The sequence below is a fragment of the Ovis canadensis genome, chromosome 15, assembly GCF_042477335.2.
Source record: "Ovis canadensis isolate MfBH-ARS-UI-01 breed Bighorn chromosome 15, ARS-UI_OviCan_v2, whole genome shotgun sequence".
Taxonomy (NCBI): Eukaryota; Metazoa; Chordata; class Mammalia; order Artiodactyla; family Bovidae; genus Ovis; species Ovis canadensis.
In genome coordinates, this window is record NC_091259.1 from 14222472 (window position 1) to 14242693 (window position 20222).

Consider the following 20222-nt stretch of genomic DNA (forward strand, 5'->3'; position numbering starts at 1 on the left):
TGTTTTTCTCACTGGATAATGTGCATTTAAAAACTACACTGACTGTTACCTTTAAAGAGGCACTAGTTAAATGAAAGGCATCCAGAAGAAGGGAATTAAACTAGTAAAGAACTCAGAACTCTTAATGCATGGAAAAAACTAGAGAAACCAGTTAAAAGAGAATGTTCTGATATTAGGACTGTATTCACAAATTTGAAGGGAAGTAAATTTCTGAGTAATAAAGGAATACATACTTTCTGGTCATTAGAATCTTCCTTAAACAAAATGGACTGACTTGTAATGTGGGAAGTTCCTAGTTGAGGGAAAGGTCAAATCGAGGGAAAGGTCAAAGGTGAGGTTGGAAGGTAATCTCTTAAGGATGTGGAAGAGGCGAGGCCTGATAATTCAACTGTATGGTTTCACTTCTGTAGCTGGAAACTCACTACCTTGGTAATTTCCTCAAGATGAGTCACAACATATAAGTCACGGTACCTAAGTAAATGCATTAACCACTGTCATCTTCCTCCTTCTGAAATTTCCATGTATTAGTATTGGTGACTTAGGTGTGTTTCTAAAGATTAACTGCTTGCCATCTAGATTTCTTTAAAATTCTGGGTGTCAAAGGATCAAGTCCAGATTCTAGTTCTGCCACTTAACTATGTAAACTCAGTAAGTCACGATTTTCCTAGATCTCAGTGAAACTCAAACTTGTCGCAGAATTCCCTACCTCTCCCAGTATTTTTTTTTAATGGACGTTGGTGGGTTTGCAGTCACAGGACTGGGTGGCACCGTGGCTCACCGGGCAGGAGTCAGGGCGCTCAACACTCCTTTAGTGCCCAGGGCACCCCTTTCCTCCTCCCCTGAGGAAAGGTAAAGAGAAGAGTCGCAAGTTGCTTTTATGTGCCAAACTTGGTGAGATTTACCTGTTTTAAGACGCTGCAGTTAGCAACAGCTCTATTTACCTAAAACACAATGAAACAGCTTTTCCTCCCCACCCTAAGTAGTTAATAATATAGTTCACAACCCAAACTGACATTTTAGGATCACTAGGCAATATTTAAAAGAGCGTAAGGAAAACAGAACAAAAAACAAAGGAAAAACTTGTTTTTAATGCATGGATATCAAGAGACTTGCTTCAGTAAGAGTTCGAATAAGCTGAAGCTGGTATTCTAGCTACCCAAGACTCCATTAATGGAGGTACAGAGTTAGTTCCTATAGCCTTCAGCGCTTTCCCTTCCTCTACAACAGAGGGAAAAATATTTAGTTGGTCATTAGGTACATCTTCATTAAAAGCAAAAGATTACTTTTAACAGCTATCAGAAATATTTGCTCTTAAAGGGAAAAGGTCTGAACACTTAAAAAATTAAACAGACCTTTAACTACTGATGCAAAATATTTAACTGTGATCAGAAAGGTGTGCTGAACAACTTTTAGTTTGTGACTGAAGAGCAAGTTTTGGAATATCTTGAAACCAAGGACCAAAATTAACTTCTAGGTTTTAATTACCTGTTACATTTCCATGCATAGAATGTCTACGCACAGAATTGCTGTTAGCGATTACAAAGGATATTGTGTTTTCGCCAACCTAGGTTATTTATTATCTCTTTTAAGACTCAAAAGATACCCTTTTAATCCACATCTCTAGTTCCAGTACTTTATTTACACCAACTGTGTTTTCAATCCCCGTGGTCCCATCAGCACTTATTTCCAGAAACACAGATTCTAACACTATTTAATATGTTCTTTCCCATAAACAGGGACATTACATAAAAGATCAGTTCACTGACCATTAGTATTCTGGAGTAGATTTTTCATTCTGAAGAACGGGAATTTTTTTGGTTTGCTTTCATTAGGGCTTTCACTGGAAAATATTCATATGGCTATATTATATAAAATAAATAATCTTACGATGTACAAGAAAATGAGACTTTTTATGTTTGCAAGTATAAAATCTGTAGGGGAAAAAAGTGTAAACACGAAATAATTTAATGACCTGTGTAATATTCAAGCATCAACTTACTTTAATAAGTGTAAAAACAGTTCTAGTATGATTCCTTAAAAATAGATAAAAGCCCTTCTTTTTTCACAGTCAGTAAATATCAGCTAGTTCTTATTGCCACTGGATGTTACCTCATGATTTGTTATAAATTACCAATCAATGCTGTAAAATAATATAAATGTCAAAAATATATAGTTTTCATAGAAGGGCAAGAAAGGAGCATGAGATTGAGAGATACAAACTACTATGTAAAAAAAAAAAGCAACAGGGAAAAATACAGCACAGGGAAACAGTCTTTATTTTGTAATAACTTTAAATGGAGTATCATCTAGAAAAATGTTGAATCACTAAGTGATATACCTAAAACTAATACTGTAAATCAACATAAAATAAAAACCTCAATAATTTTTTTAAAGATATAGTTTTTAAATGTTAAAGAACAAGAAAATCGAATAAAAAGGAACCGATACATAACAAATTACGAATTTCCTAAATTTATATTATATGAATAACTTATTAACTTCATGGGGGATGTGAAGAACTGATTAAAAAAATTATTCTAAATATAATTATTCCAAAGCATCTGATAAAGAACAGAAATATAAAAGAGGCTGGTGTTTGAAGGCAATTAAGTGATAAAGTCAAGCTTATAAAGAGGTCAAATGTATTTTCCACTCTAAAATGTCAAAAGACATAGGTCAACTTAATGTAAAAAATGGTAAATACTTTAATATAGATTTAGGGAATATAGGAAAGCAAATTTCACAACCATGAAGGAAACAACCTATCATTTGTTGCTGTTTGCATGGTTCAAAGGGTCAGAAAGGGGATAGTTTATATTTTTTTGGCAGATAAAATGCAATCTACCATAGAACGTCAGATTTCAAGGAAAACTCCTTCAAATTCAGCAGCTAACAGCTTGTCTCTATTTGCTGTCACTCTGGATCAGAGAAACCCACACTTTTTTCTTCCCCTTTCCTGCTCCCCTTCAGTTACACTTGAGCTCTCTGACTGAAAAGGTCTGGAACAGATTAGAAGTCGGGCCACAAAATAAAAAGCTTTGGCAAGCTGTCAAGCCTGTCTGGAATACACATACAACAGTGGGCCCAAAAGGGGAAACTAAAAGCAGTAAGAGTATTTTACGAAACCTTTTCTTGGCATACTTAATTGTACGCTGTGTGTACATATGTGTTGAGGTGGGAGGGAGACTATTATTTTTTTGGTACTTTCTCCCATTTAAAACAAAAGACCAAGCTATGTGTGATTAACAGATCTACTTAAGCTCACAGCCAACTTGCTTTATTTACTTCACTTTTTATTAACTGGAAATACTTAAAAACAAAACAAAAACTTTTGTTCCAACTGCTGATTTCTATAGCTAGTTAAGAGTTAATCATCATTTTTCAGAGCCTCATGTAGAGGGAAAGAAAAATCCCACAGAACCATTTTTTAAAATTTCCAAATGCGGACAAGCTGAATTCATTTCATTAAAGATGATTTGAGGAAACACGGCTGTTATCATTCTAGTCCATACAAATGGCAAGATTTATTAAATTTTCTACCTTACTTGGGTTCCTGTTTCAACCACAAGGCCTTATTCAAATATTAAATAGAATCAGAAGTTGCAAATTATTAACATGCCACATTACTTTTTTAACACCCAAATAGGTCTTGAAGCTCAAAAGGCTTGCATTTAAGCCAAAGAGACAGTCTCTGCCCTGATCCCACTCTGACTTTACCTGAATAGGGGTTGGTTCATAACGCTGACCAATGGTGAGCTTGGGGCGGCACTGCTTCAAGAGAGAGATGGGAGTCACTGCTCTCTCAAGTTAAAAACCCAAATGTCGGGGTTTTTAAAAGGTATACATACTGACACAGAACTGTTCGCAATGTTCCTAACAGGGCAGTTATTTTGCCCAGTCCTGGGTAGAGTTTTCTTTCTCCCTTTTACCCCAGATTGTGTTCTGATGGCATTCAAGGAGTTAATTCCTCCTTCCCGTAAGGGCCCCGCAGTTGTTGTTAGGTCAACCCCTGCAAAGCTTCAAAGGTTCCGAGCTCCCGCAGTCTGACCTACTCAGTGATCTGCACATTGTTTTCATTTAGCTACATCCAGTCCAAGACGAAAGCTTTAAAACCACAACGATCTGCTCCTTTTTAGATTCATTTTTCCATGGCTTTGGAAAAATATCTCAGAAACCCAACTGAAGAAAGGAAAACAGTGAAAAAATATGGATTAAAAAGGCCCCAAAGTGCTTGTATACTATTATCAAGATATGTACATTTGGGAGGAGGGTATTTCTTTGTGCAAATGGTGATTTTTGTCATTTGAGGGAGAAATATGGCTTTACTTTTTGTTTCCTAAATGAAAAACAAAGGAAAAAAAAACCTTAAAATATGGGTGTGGGGTGGGGGAGTGAGGGCAGAAACGAAGAGAAGGGAAAAAACGCTTCTGGCCTATCTCTAGGTGACAGGGGTCCCCGCCCCAGCTGAGGACAGAAAACATTTTACCACTGAGACACAGGATGGGAGTCACTGCTCTCTCAAGCTAAGCATAAGCAAACACCAGGTCACTCACCGACAAAAGCTGCTATTTCAGGTTTTAGATGAAGCAACAGCCTGATTTTTTCTATAGCTAGAGAGATAATTTTAAACAAGATCACTGTGCTTCTCAAAAATGTGAAAGAAACAGCGAGTCTGGTTAGTAAACCACCACAACATTCCTCCAATCCCATCCCAAGAAGTCAAAGCTAAAAAGTTGATTTAGATCCAAATTCAGGTTTAAAGTGAAAGGCATAAAAATAGTAATAGATAAGTTGGCTAGGCAGTCATTTTTTAAAACTATAAAGCAATGCAACTTAATTTAAATGTACCTTCCAAAATTCATATACCAAAAAACAGTTATCAAAAATATTTTAAAAGATTTTGAGATGAACCTTTACCAAAACGAGGGTCAAGCCTGGGGTCTAGCCAAGAGGTGGTCTTGTTCTTGTGGTTTATATAGTATATTTCTCCATCCTGAGTCATGGCTTGTTCCCATCCGTCAGGAAGAGGACCTGTAAACAACAGGAAAAAAAAAAAAAATCACAGTTGGTTTTTATTTGGTGCACCTAAAAATAAAAAAAAGTGGGAGAGGTGCTAATTTAAAAAGAAAACACATCCTGACATAAAACAACTCATTAAAGTAGAATTAAGCATGTGTTCAGAGAAGAAAGGTAAACCCCAATACTTGATTCTTCTCCACCAAGAAGAAATTATCCAATAATAAAATCTACATCCCCAGAGACACAGATGTAAACAAACTTCAGATTTTGGAAAAACTCTCTGGAAGTCATGACCCAAGCCATTACTATTAGTGTTACTACAAGACATGGAGTGCTGCAGCTCGGGGACTGTCCCCCCGTCCAGCCTGTTTCATGACAGTACCTTCCTAGAGACCCCAGAGCTCTTAATAAGGAATCTGTGCAAGAGTTCTCACAGCACTATGGTATCATAAACATTCTGCTGAATATAGAGCACAGTTTAGCTTAGCCTGCCAACTGCCATTGATTTCCATTATTTATGTGACTGACACACACCAAGAACACTATAATAGAGAAAACGTGCTTGAAAAGAGCTGATTCTTAAGCAGCCCAGAAGTTGCTAGGAGGTGCGGATAGGGCTGGAAGTTTCAGTCTGTCAGAGATGTGGGAGGTGGGGAGAGTAAGGACCAAGACTGCTGGGAGGCATGTTTCTCAGGAAGAAAAAGAAAACAGGTACAAATTCCAAAACTACAGTGTGAGGAAGCAACACCTGGGAGATAGTGCTAAGAACACGGAAAGCTTAGGGATCATTCTAGGCTTCCCTCCTAGCTCATTCAGGAAAGAATCTGCCTGCCATGCAGGAGACCCGGGTTGGATTCCTGGGTCGGGAAGATCCCCTGGAGAAGGGAACAGCTATCTATTCCAGTATTCTGGCCAGGAGAATTCCATGGACTGTATGTATAGTCCATGGGGTTGCACAGAGTCAGATGTGACAGAGTGACTTTCACTTTCACTTTTGGGCTTCCCTGGTAGCTCAGTTGGTTAAGAGTCCACCTGCAATGCACGAGACCCTGGTTCAATTCCTGGGTCGGGAAGATCTGCCGGAGAAGGGATAGGCTACCAATTCCAGTATTCTTGAGCTTCCCTTGTGGCTCAGCTGGTAAAGAATCCATGTGCAATGCGGGAGACCCAGGTTTGATCCCTGGGTGGGGAAGATCCCCTAGAGCAGGGAAAGGCTACCCACTCTAGTATTCTTGCCTGGAGAATTCCATGGACAGAAGAGCCTGGCAGGCTGCAGTCCATGCAGTCAGAGAGCCAGATACCACTTAGTAACTAAACAACCACCAAGATGATGCTATCCTTACAAGGGAAGTGAGTTGCTTTTGAGAGGGAACAGTAATGAAATGAGAGACCCAGTATAAGTGATCAAACCCAGGCACATTTGTCTCCTTGTCTCCTCCACTTCCCACCCACACGAGGATCAGGAGAGGCAAAGGGAAATGGACCAACAGGAACTGACTGCTCGCTGGGCGCCAGGCATGGTGTTAAGTACACACGTGCATGGACTCATCTGACGCAGACGATGACTGAGGACGTATGTGGCAGGACAGTCTCCATTGTAACCGGAAACTGAGGCTGCATGGCTTAGCCGCACATCACAGATGATGCTCAAACCCAGCAGCCTGATTCCTGAGCCAGATTCCTCATAACACTTCTTTTCTTAAATTTTATCATTTTTAAGCTTTAAAAAAACTTCTTCTTAAGGGGAGGATAACTGCTTCACAATGTTGTGCTGGTTTCTGTCACACAAGAACGTGAGTCACCCGTTAAGTATACACACGTCCTCTCCCTCTTACTCCCACAACTTTTTATTCATCTTCCACATCCAAGATTAGAGACTAAGTGTGTCTCCTGTGCAAAAATGGAACAAGTCCCTTTTCTCTAGGCAGTAAGTCCCCTGCATATGAACCTCCAAGTTGTGAACTTGCAAAGATGTAAACGTACACGCCCAACCGTGTTTACATTCGCTCAAGTGTCTGGTGCACACTGTCACATGCGTGCACCCCCCCTACACGTGGTTGTGCTTTTGTGCATTTCACTGTAGAGACTGCAGCAGTACAGCATGTACTTACTACCCAGCATCATCGGATCATTCTTTCAAGAAGGTGGACAGAACCGAATGCAGCCTGTGCTCCCGGGGCAGCATGAGGGAGACCAGCTTGTCCTCTGCGTCCCATCACCGACATCCTCCACCTCCACTCCCCGCTGCAGTCAGGAACCTGCCTGTTCACCTGATGCCAGTTTATGCCAGCCATCATACTCTACTACTGTACTTTTCAGGGTTACTATACTGTAAGGTAAAAACTTTTTTGGTGTATTTTTTAATGTATTATTTTTGAAAAAATATTATTAACCTATTACAGTACAAACTATATACTGTGTTAGTTGGGTACCTAGGCTAACTCTGTTGAACTTATGAGCAAGCTCTTGGAACAGAACTCATTCGTGTGCAGGGGACTGAGTATGTTGGCAGTCCAAGATAGCCTTGTGAGTGGTGCGGGAAGAGGAGCTGTGGCTAACAGACCACTTACACGGGCCCATGGGACCCAAGGCCCTAATTCTAGGCCAGTTTCATTTGTATCAAGAACAGACTGACTTGCTATTATACTATTATCAAAGATCTTCTTTGATGGGGTCAAAATCATGTTAGGGAATGCAGGCACGTGCAACTGGAGTGTTCTAGACTCCTACTAGAGGCCACAAGGGAGGACCCTCCTCCAATCTTGAGTGTGAAGTTCTGCATATGATGCTACGTCCAGAGGTGGGACTCTGCTACAGGTATCCTGTGTTTACTAAGAGGTAAACAGGAAGCAGAGTTGGTAAACACGTACAAATAAAACCACTTCTCTCAGCAGCCTTCAGTGTCACTTTGGTCTCTGCTTCCCTACCAGGAAGTCAGAAACTTCAGAACTTGCTGTTTAGTCGCTCAGTTGTGTCCGACTCTTCTGTGGCCCCACAGATTGTAGCCCACCAGGCTCCTCGGTCCATGGCATTTCCCAGGCGAGAATACTGGAGCGGGTTGCCATTTTCTTCTCCAGGGGATCTTCCCAACCCAGGTAGTGAGCCTGCAGGTGGATTCTCTACTACTGAGCCACCAGGGAAGCCCAAGTGTTTGTCACTAACTTTAATTGCAGAAGATGGCTCTTACCTGGATAAGAAGAGCTGGAAATTATTGATTGCTAAATTTTCGCAGATGGATTGAAGCAGATCAGAGAGTGTGAGTAGAGTCACATATTCTATTATAAACAGATTATGTGAATGATTTGATATTAATCCAGCGCGTTTTGCTCCTTGAATGTTTTCATTTTTACAGCTCATTTGATATCTTAAAAAGTGTTTAAAATCTGTAGAACAGTAAAACGGAAAAGCAAAAGTTTCTTGTAATCTGTTCTCCAGGAGAAAAACTGAACTTTCGTTTTGTGATATACTCTGGATTTTTTTTTCCTGTGCACATTTTGTAATACACATGTGTAACTACTGCCATCATGCTATACCTGAGCCACATCTGCTTTTATTCACTTAATATACATTAAGGGCATCTTTTCTTAACACAACATGTAAGCCTCTCTCATTCTTTTTAATGGCTTCACAGATCTTACTACACAGATATACTAGAATTCATTTATCCCAGTGTTACATATCAGAGTTGTTTCCACATTTTGTCCTAAATTTGTTATAAACTGTGCAATGCACAGCACCCCCCCCCGTAGCGATGGCACCAGCTCCATCACTACACTGCACACCCTATACTTAACCCCATCATACTGAGACACAGTCACATTCAGACAGATCACTTGCCCAAGGTAGACAGCAGAGTAAACTTTGCCAAGATAAAGATCTGAACCCAGGCAATCTGACATCAGAGATCCTGTTTAAATTATTAGCTATTTATCCTATATAAATCATATTTCTCAAGTATTTTCATATATGTCATTAAGTATAATATTTAGTATTTCACTAAAAAGAGTAGACTTCAAAAATTAAATTTAGCAAACTTGCTACCAGTTCTGTTCTTGTATACTACAAACAATCAAAAACAAACCTCTACACAGCAGAGGTTGGCACAACATTGTAAATCAACTATACTTCCATTTAAAAACAAAAAATAAACCTCTAACTAATCTTAACTTTCTTTTGTTGGGCTCCAAAATCACTCCAGATGGTGACTATAGCCATGAAATTAAATTAAAAGATGCTTGCTCCTTGGAAGAAAAGCTATGACCAACCTAGACAGCATATTAAAAAGCAGAGACATCACTTTGCCCACAAAAGTCTGTCTAGTGAAAACTATGGTTTTCCTAGTAGTCAGGTACAGATGTGAGAATTAGATCATAAAGAAGGCTGAGAGCCAAAGAATTGATGCTTTCAAACTGTGGTGCTGGAGAAGACTCTTGAGTGTCTCTTGGACTGCGAAGAGATTAAAACAGTCAGTCCTAAAGGAAATCAACCCTGAATATTCATTGCAAGGACTGATGCTGAAGCTGAAGCTCCAATACTTTGGTCACCTGATGCGAAGAGCCCACTTATCGGAAAAGACACAGATACAGGCAAAGACTGAAGGCAAGAGGAGAAGGGGACGACAGAGAGTGAGATGGTTGGATGGCGTCACTGACTCAATGGACATGAGTTTGAGCAAACTCTTAGAGATAGTGAAGAACAGGGAAGCCTGGCGTGCTGCAGCCCATGGTGATGCAGAGAATCAAACACGACTGAGTGACTAAACAACTAATTTTGGACATGAAGATATACAGGAGACAAGACTGGTACAAAAGAAGAATGTAGTGACTGTTGCCTCTTTTCTCACCCATAGTTCTAATTAAAGGAGTAAATATGTACATACAAAGTAGAATAATCACGGTAAAATTTTAAAAGCATTCAGTTCAGTTTAGCCGCTCAGTCGTGTCCGACTCTTTGCAACCCCATGAATCTCAGCACCCCAGGCCTCCCTGTCCATCACCAACTCCCGGAGTTGACCCGAACTCATGTGCATCGAGTCAGTAATGTCATCCAGCCATCTCATCCTCTGTCGTCCCCTTCTCCTCCTACCCCCAATCCCTCCCACCATCAGTCTTTTCCAATGAGTCAGCTCTTCGCATGAGGTGGCCAAAGTACTGGAGTTTCAGCTTTACCATCAGTCCTTCAAATGAACACCCAGGAATGATCTCCTTCAGAATGGACTGGTTGGATCTCCTTGCAGTCCAAGGGACTCTCAAGAGTCTTCTCCAACACCACAGTTCAAAAGCATCAATTCTTTGGCGCTCAGCTTTCTTCACAGTCCAACTCTCACATCCACACATACCACAGGAAAAACCATAGCCTTGACTAGACGGACCTTTGTTGACAAAGTAATGTCTCTGCTTTTGAATATGCCATCTAGGTTGGTCATAACTTTCCTGCCAAGGAGTAAGCATCTTTTAATTTCATGGCTGCAATCACTATCTGCAGTGATTTTTGGAGCCCCCCAAAATAAAGTCTGACCCTGTTTCCACTGTTTCCCCATCTATTTGCCATGAAGTGATGGGACGAGATGCCATGATCTTCGTTTTCGGAATATTGAGTTTTAAGCCAACATTTTCACTCTCCTCTTTATTTTCATCAAGAGGCTTTTTAGCTCCTCTTCACTTTCTGCCATAAGGGTTGTGTCATCTTCATATCTGAGGTTATTGATATTTCTCCTGGCAATCTTGATTCCAGCTTGTGATTCTTCCAGCCCAGCGTTTCTCATGATGTACTCTGCATAGAAGCTAAATAAGCAGGGGGACAATATACAGCCTTGACATACTCCTTTTCCTATTTGGAACCAGTCTGTTGTTCCATGTCCAGTTCTAACTGTTGCTTCCTGACCTGCATACAGGTTTCTCAAGAGGCAGGTTAGGTGATCCGGTATTCCCATCTCTCTCAGAATTTTCCACAGTTTATTGTGATCCACACAGTCAAAGGCTTTGGCATAGTCAATAAAGCAGAAATAGATGTTTTTCTGGAACTCTCTTGCTTTTTCCATGATCCAGCGGATGTTGGCAATTTGATCTCTGGTTCCTCTGCCTTTTCTAAACCCAGCTTGAACATCTGGAAGTTCACGGTTCACATATTGCTGAAGACTGGCTTGGAGAATTTTGAGCATTACTTTACTAGTTTGTGAGATGAGTGCAACTGTGCGGTAGTTTGAGCATTCTTTGGCATTGCCCTTCTTTGGGATTGGAATTCAAACTGATATCAAATATATATACTAAACACAAAACAATGCTTTTATGTTTAGGTTCATTTAACACTAGGTCAAAATTTAATGTATGGAAAGAGATTGTCTAAAACAGGATGTCCTCTTTACTGAAAAAGCTACTGATCAAAGGCAAAGGAGTAGATGAGGAAACATTTCCTTTAAATAGCATTGCATCACAATCGAATGCTAACAGAAAAAACAAAACTGAAAAGAAAAAAAAAAATCTTCAACCTCAAATGTGAACTAAATGAACAATAAGAGATCTGAGTTTTATTCACACACAAGAGAATTTTGATTTAAATGCTCTTGGGATGAAATTCAGTGACTTGATTATGCAGGTTTCTGAAACACTGTGTTAAACTAAGCTAAGTGCTGAATAACCATAAGAAGCTGAGACAGCAAAGTGACATATCTTCTGAATCATCAAGTGGCACAGGCTACTGAAAGTTTGATTCAAGCATCTGTTTGGGCTATATCTGGAATGCAGGAAAGCCAGTAAGTCTGTGGGGAAATCTGGGCTTCTCACAAAACTAGATTTACAAGAGGAGACTACAGGGATGGATCAAAATATATTCAGAAAATTTTTCAGTTCAATTTACATCCTGATTTTAGCATCATAAATATTAAAACTTCTCCAATAGGGAGAACATAAAATAAAGCAAATGTAAGTAGCAATATTTTAATGACTTAGGATAAAACGCAAGCTGAGCCCCATCCCTAGAATTTCTGATTCAGCAGGTTTGCAGTTGGGCCTGAAAATGCCCAGATGACACTGATACTGCTGGTCCAAGGAACACATTTTTTGAGAAACAATGATATAAAAAATAACTACTTACAATTATTTAGCTGGTATATAACTGTTAACTGAATTCACCTAACTTTTATGAAACTACAGTTGTCCACTGTTAGGCATCGGGGCAGTTCAGCCCAAACTATCAAGTACTGCATGTCTGAGGACAGCACACAGTCACCTCTGGCAGAATAAGATGAGGCAAGTGGCTCACCCTCTATCAGGATGAAGCAGAAGGGCAATGCTTCTTTTTTAAAAAAACTGAAATGGCCCAAGTAACTACCACGGAGAAGCAGACCAGATACATTTCTTTTTGGCCTCTAATGACCAGATGTTAACGAACAGTAGGGACTATGGAGGCAAGTAAACTGGTGTGATCCAAGGGAATTATTACTCTTAACTGGGCTTCAAACCATTTTTAGTTGAGAACTTTTCACTTTCTCAATTCAAATGAGGAGTTCTCTCTCTGTGCTAACAAAATATTTTCTTTATACCTAATGCCATAATTAATACTCATCACACGGTACTGTCCGTATGTGTTTTCTTCCGGGCGAGACTGAAACGCCTGAACAGAGACGTGTATATTATGCAGTTTTCTATCTTACTGTCGAGCAGAGTGCCTACTACTCAGAAAGGGCACAAATCCATGTTTGCTGAGAGTAATGCAATCAAAACAAAGTTCAATTAAAATTCATTTATGACTATGAGAGAAAAATATCCTTTTATCCTTTCCACGTTAAGTTCAATTTCTCCATTATTAAGTATCACTGGAATTAAAGGCACAAGGATGTAGTAAACTCTTTTATTCAATAAGTATGTATTGAGCCCCTACTATATTCAAGTACTGATCCAAGCCCTGGATATAGAGCAATAAGCAAAATAGTTCCTGCTTCATGGATTATGGTCTAGCCAGGAAGACAGACAGGTATGTACAGTACAAGGCTGGCTAATGACAAGCACAGTGAAAAAAACCCCCCAAAACCTAACCAAACCTGGAGATGGTCTTTCAGAAATGTGGACTAAGAAGGGGCTCATTGACATGGTGACCTTAGGGCGGAGACTCAAACACAAAGCAAGCCAAGATGGTCACCGTGTTGTCATGACCCAGGCTCGATCAGCAGATCACCAAGCATTTTAACCGGCAAATGGGGAATACAGGGGATCATCAATCCTAAAGGATAGTAACAACTTCTCCAAATTCATGGATCACCTATAAACATGTGCAAGTGGGCAACAAACATTTTCATCCCAGATAATGTGTGCATACGTGAGGCAGACCCTTAGACATGGGAAAGGTGTGAGAGTTTTCCAAGGCTAGGCTATTAGGCTTAACTATCGCAGCAAAGTCTTTTGGGGATAAGGAGCAGATAGAAAGTAGGCCCTGGATCATGAAAGTAAACAATAAGAGGTTATCACTTTAATAAGATGCAAACAGGGTGAGAAATTTGAATTAGAAAAAACAAGAAAGAGTAGTAGCCTATAATTAATCAATAAATTAGAATTACTTATCCTTGGGAAAAATAAATTTTTATGTAGTATTTACTACTACTAGCTGAAAAACTACTATAACAAACACTAACTTCCTGTAGTATTTTAAAAACAAACAAAATATTCTATGTCATAATACTGAAGGTGACTCAACGTCAACTTCCTGTTCTTATCTAAGGACCCTCTTGCATCAGGAATGACTCAAATCATCTGCAACGTCTAATCAAACCAGAAAGTCTTGATTATGCCACAAGTTAGATGATCAATCTCTCCCTCTCACCTGCCCCACAACTCAGGAATAAAGAAGTAACCCAGGTTATTAAACAAAACTTAGTGGTTCAAAGTACAGGGCTATCAAGAAGTAAGAGCAGCTGGAAAAAGTAGATGCAATCCATCTTTCAAAGGTAGCTAATTTTGACCAATTTCCGTTTTGAAATTCTGGTCTCTGACATTTATGATGCATCACGAACTGCATTACTACACTGTTCTAAGTTCTTTACAAGCACATACTAACTCAGTTAACAGTCCCATGGTACAGGTCCTAGTATTATCCTCACTTTACAGATGAGCAAACTGAACCACAGAAAAGTTGCCCCAGATTACTTAAGACTAGTAACTGGCAGAGGGTGGATTCAAACCCAGATAGTTCTAGCTTTCCAGAACTCATGCTCTTAAGTACTACGCTGCAATTACGACAAACATTAGTCAAAAGGAGTGTTTTAAAAAATTTCTTCTCCTAGAACTTTCATGAAATCTCACTGGTTCAGTCATTTCCACATAGATGGCTCTTATATCTTTACTACTTCTCACAGGGAAACCACCAGTCTTTCTCCTCCACCAACTGCACACCAACACTCCACAAAACATGTCCAGATATTTGAGTTGATTTTATTTTACAATACAATACAACTGCCCTTGTTCCTCAGATAATACTTAAATGTAGGCTTCCATATTTCCATGACTAAATTTTAGCAGTAACCTCCCAACTGGTCTTAATCACGGACACATTTTATGTACATTAAGAGCATCCTGCCTCACACCTCCTCTGAGGAAGCAGCTCTATGACTCAGAGCTCCCTAAGGCCCTGGGAGTCTGGGCTTCACTGGGCTATCCAAGGTCCTCTGTCGCCAACCATTACACAGCACACTGAAGAGGGTCTAAAGTGTCGCCCTACAGCTCGCGCCCTCCTCACTCCGTCGTGGTTCAGTCCTGCCAACTCCTCTCCTTTCTCTGAGGACCTCCTGCAGGGCCTCCTCTCCCAACTGCCTTGCTCAGTTGCTCAGCCAACTCTTCCTCTTCCCTCCCCAGTGTGGACGCGCCTTCCTCAAGAGGGCTTTGCCTACAATCACAAAGGTTCATTCCTCTCCTATGCATCATACGCTTCTTTAGTGAGATGATTCTAGCGCATCAGTAACTTAGTAATCCATTCAAAGTGAGTCCCCCTGGCATGGCCTGTCTTTCCAGTACTCAGCAGGGTCATGCACTTTTCACCTCTGCCCATATCCCCAATGCACAAACCCCAGCCTGTCGCCTCTGAGCCTTCACGATTTTTAGCCATTGAAATCCTGCCCTATTTTCATGTTCTATCTTTGTGAAGTGAAGTGAAGTGAAGTAGCTAAGTCGTGTCCGACTCTTTGCAACCCCATGGACTGTAGCCTACCAGGCTCCTCCATCCATTGAATTTTCCAGGCAAGAGTGAAGCTTTTCTTAATTTCCATCCCACTACTAACATTCTTCCCCACCTGTGACTAGAAATTGCGCTTGTTTTTCATTTTTTGGGTGCTTATCTTGTATTGGTTCTTTAATAGTGAGTTTAACTCAGAGTTTATTATTTTGCACTAGAATCGAAAAAAAGAGTTCTCCATGTTTTTTGAGTTGTGCGTTCAATTTCTGCTTCATTAACGACGCTAAAACCTTTTGACTGTGTGGATCACAACAAACTATGGAAAATTCTTAAAAGAGATGGGGATACCAGACCACATGGGGATACCAGACCACAGTACCTGCCTCCTGAGAAACCTATATGTCAACAAGCAACAATTAGAACTGGACATGGAACAATGGACTGGTTCAAAATCGGGACAGAAGTACGTCGAGGCTGTATATCATCACTCTGAGAAACGCTGGGCTGCATGAAGTACAAGCTAGAATCAAGACTGCAGGTGAAATATCAATAACCTCAGATATGCAGGTGACACCACCCTTATGGCAGAAAGTGAAGAGGAACTAAAATGCCTCTTGATGAAGGTGAAAGAGAAAACTGAACAAAAAAACTGGCTTAAAGTTCAACATGAAAAAACTAAGATTATGGCATCCAGTCCCATCACTTCATTGCAAATAGATGGGGAAACAATGGAAAAAGAAACGGATTTTATTTTGGGGGCTCCAAAATCACTGGGGATTGTGACTGCAGCCATGAAATTAAAAGACATTTGCTCCTTGGAAGAAAAGCTATGACAAACCTAAAGAGTATTAAAAAGCTGAGACATCACTCTGCTGACAAAAATCCATATAACATGTAGTCAAAGCTATGGTTTTTCCAGTAGTCAGGTACAGATGTGAGAGTTGGATCATAAAGAAGGCTGAGAGCCAAAGAATTGATGCTTTTGAACTGTGGTGCTAGAGAAGACCCTTCAAAGTCTCTTAGACAGCAGAGAGATCAAATCAGTCAATCTTAAAAGAAATCAACCCTGAATATTCAATGGAAGGACTGATGCTGAAGCTGAAACTCTAATACTTTGGCTCCCTGATGTTAAAAGCCAACTCATTACTCAATCGACATGAGTTTGAAAAAACTCGGGGAGATAGCAAAGGACAGGGAAGCCTAGCATGCTGCAGTTCATGGGGTCGCTAAGGTAAGATTAAACTCTAGCCCATAAGCGAAGAAGAACTAAAGAGCCTCTTGATTAAAGTGAAAGTGGAGAGTGAAAAAGTTGGCTTAAAGCTCAGCATTCAGAAAACTACGATCATGGCATCTGGTCCCATCACTTCATGGCAAATAGATGAGAAACAGTGGAAACAGTGACAGACTTCATTTTTTTGGGCTCCAAAATCACTGCGGATGGGGACTGCAGCCATGAAATTAAAAGACGCTTACTCCTTGGAAGGAAAGTTGTAACCAACCTAGACAGCATATTAAAAAGCAGACACATTACTTTGCCAACAAAGGTCTGTCTAGTCAAAGTTATGGTTTTTCCAGTAGTCATGTATGGATGTGAGAGTTGGACCATAAAGAAAGCTGAGTGCTGAAGAATTGATGCTTTTGAACTGTGGTGTTGGAGAAGACTCTTCCAAGTCCCTTGGATGGCAAGGAGATCCAACCAGTTCATCCTAAAGGAAATCAGTCCTGAAAATTCATTGGAAGGACTCATGCTAAAGCTGAAGCTCCAATACTTTGGTCACCTGATGCGAAGAACTGACTCACTGGGAAAGACCCTTATGCTGGGGAAGACTGAAGGTGGGAGGAGAAGGGGACGACAGAGGATGAGATGGTTGGATGGCATCACCGACTCAATGGACACGAGTTTGAGTAAACTCTGGGAGTTGGTGATGGACAGGGAGGTCTGGTGTGCTACAGTCCAAAGAGTCAGACACAACTGAGTGACTGAACTGAACAGATATATTTTAAGGCTTAGATTGGAATTTCGACACTGCTACTTACCTGTATTTTACTCACTACCATAAACTGTGTCCCCAACCACTGTGCTCAAATGTCCCATTTTAGCAGATGCCTCAGTGAACTCCACTCATTTGCCTACATCCTAGCATGTCTTCCAGGAAGCTCTAAGTCTTAGAAAAAGTACTCTAACTTCTTGGTTTTTCTATCTCTTAGGGCTTAGCACTACCACCAAATATAACTGAAGTTTGTTGAGCTGAAATGATTAAGAACTTACTTGTGAAAAGAATGACTGATTAATCTTGGTCAAGTCAGTCTCTCTGATCCGCAGTTTGTGCTTTTATGGATCATAGACTTGTTTTTTTAATAAGTTGGTAACATTTTGCAGTGCTCTTATACTAAATGAGCTCTCATGTGAAATGGTGGAGTAATTCATATCTAATAGGTACTTAGGAAAGGTTTTTTTTTTTTTCCCTCACTGAAAATACAAATAAAATAAGAACAGGATTAACAAAGTGGATCTTTAATAACGTTTCTATGGTTTTAAGTTCATCATTCTAGGGTCGTCTATCTGCGTAGTTCATGAACCAGCTGTCTGGCACCTCCTGGAAACTCATTAGAAATACAGAATTTCAGGTCCTACCCATGACCTATAGAATCAGAATCTGCATTAAAAAATATATATATTCCCAGGAGATTCCTTTTACACATTACAAATTGAGAACCACTGATTTACAATACTGTGAACTGTGGTGGTGTGCTCTTGAGAGACCCTTGGACTTCAAGGACATCAAACCAGTTAATGCTAAAGGAAATCAGTCTTGAATATTCATTGGAAGGACTGATGCTGAAGCTGAAACTCCAACACTTTGGCCACCTGATGCGAAGAACTGACTCACTGGAAAAGACCCTGATGCTGGGAAAGGTTTAAGGTGGGAGGAGAAGGAGACGACAGAGAACAAGATGGCTGGCTGTCATCTCCAACTGGATGGACGTGAGTTTGAGCAAGCTCCGGGAGCTGGTGATGGACAGGGAATCCTGGCATGCTGCAGTCCAACGGGGGTCGCAAAGAATTACGACACAACTGAGGGACTGAATTGAACTGATTTATAATTCAGAAAACTAATATGGCTTGCTTGGTTTTTTAATGTATTATACGTGAAATTAAACTTAGAGACAGCACACTTTAAAGAAAACTATGAAAGGTTTAAACTCAAGACAGATCTGGGTTCAAATTCTGAATCCAATATTTATAATTATTTATACTAGCAATTATATTAATATTTATAATTATTAGCCTTCTAACCTTGAGCAAATTCCTAAACTGCTTGATGCTCACTTTCTTCATAAAAATGGAGATAAGTACTTTCTCAACTAATTGTTAAAAGGATTTAAAGGAGAAAGTGCTTGACAGAGGGCCAGGCTTATAAAAGATACTTTTAGGAAAAGTCATTCCAACTCTTTCTTGGGAGTTCTGCCATTTTGTTCTAACAACATACATACTTCAACAAAAATTGTATATAAGATAAGCTTATGATAAAATAAACCTGTTCTCAAAGATGAAATGACTGGATAATTAAAAACAGGAAACCTATAGATTTTCCCTTCTATAGGAGAAGAACCCTAGAAAGGAGTCGTTTTTAACGGTCTCCCAAACCTTTTGGGACCCAGCCTTCTTAACTGTCTTTAGCCTCGCTTCCTCACCGTTCTATCACAAGTAATATGGGGCTGGGGGTTTGAGGCTCAGTGATCTCTCACAAAATGCTTCCTTTACTTTCCCCTTTCTTCTGGAAACTTAAGTCCCACTCAACTACTAAAATTTAGGTTTTGAGTCCCGTCACTTCTTACCACTTCCCTTCAAACACCCTGGTACATTGTTTCCCCTGAATTATTACAATTGCCCAGTAACTAATCTTCCTACTTTTAAAAAACTTACACAAATCATGTTCCTGCTCTGTTCAAAACCTACAAACCCCTACATAATACGGCTTCCATGCTCCTTTTCACCGGCTCTGTTCCAGCTGTAATGGCCTTCCTGCTGTTCTTCAAATCTGCCTCAGCCCCTCTGACCGAGCTGCTGCGATAGGCATGGAACATTCCTTTCCCCAGCTATCTGCATGGCTCTTCAGTTCATTCGGATCTTTGCTCAAAAATCACTGATTACAGAGGACTATCCTGGAGAAGCTATCTAAAAATGATCATCTTCCTCCATCCCCAGTCAATCCCTCTCTGATTCTTAACTATTTTTCCCTTTCCATTTTTAACTGATGACACTGTGTATTGTCTCTGTTCTATATTCTTACAGAACATTTAGAGTCGTGCTCTGCACATGTTCAATATTCCGCATTTGTTGCGAGAATGAACAAACCTTAAAGATGTCTGCTCTGCCCTCTGCAGCTCTATCTACCTGTCCTGCCCCGCTTTCTCGGCTCAGTGTATGTCTCCCATAGCATTTACTGTTGCGTGGGAAAAAATTATTTTACCTTACTCCATAATCCAAGTGGCCTTTACAATGTCTAGTATAGAGTAACTATATTTGTTGAATGAGTAATTTAGAAAGGCAACGATTCAATTGTTTCAAGGTTGAATAAGAAGACTTTTAAATCAGTTAGTCTGTTACAGCCAGATGAACTTCCCAGAGGAAAAGGCCAAGTGCAAGCTCAGAGAACTTTCTAACACGAAACTCTTCAGACTGTCTTAAACGTAACTTGAGTCTTAAGATTTTAACTTAATAGCCTATAGCTTTAGTATGCAAATTTATAAAAGATTAGCTTTCTACAAGCTTAGACTTCAGAAATGTTCCAATAACAACCGTTGGTAAAATTTTAACCTAAAGTTTTATCATTTCTTTACATTTTTAACTCCAAATAAAATATTATTTTGAAAAACTCTACTGTTGCAGGATTTTTTTTCATTTCACTGATGCTGGCTATATATGGTAGTCTATGGATACCATTTTAAAAGAATTAGCATCTTAATCTTTCACACAAATATTCCTCTTGTGAGTCATAAAATTATTACAGCAGAGAATAGCCAGGATTTAGAAATCAGTA

General features: G+C 39.9%; 1 protein-coding gene across 8 annotated transcripts in view; it reads right to left on the reverse strand.

The window, feature by feature from the left end:
• Positions 1 to 20222, reverse strand: part of YAP1 (Yes1 associated transcriptional regulator) — a 140817-nt gene that overhangs the window by 42211 nt on the left and 78384 nt on the right. For 4 of the 8 annotated variants that reach the window (XM_069554829.1, XM_069554825.1, XM_069554827.1 and 1 more), the window contains exon 4: positions 4918 to 5031. In XM_069554829.1, coding sequence (XP_069410930.1) covers positions 4918 to 5031 — 114 coding nt within the window. Of the gene's footprint in view, positions 1 to 4911; positions 5032 to 20222 lie in introns of all 8 variants that reach the window. The other 4 variants (XM_069554828.1, XM_069554824.1, XM_069554826.1 and 1 more) reach the window with 1 other exon arrangement.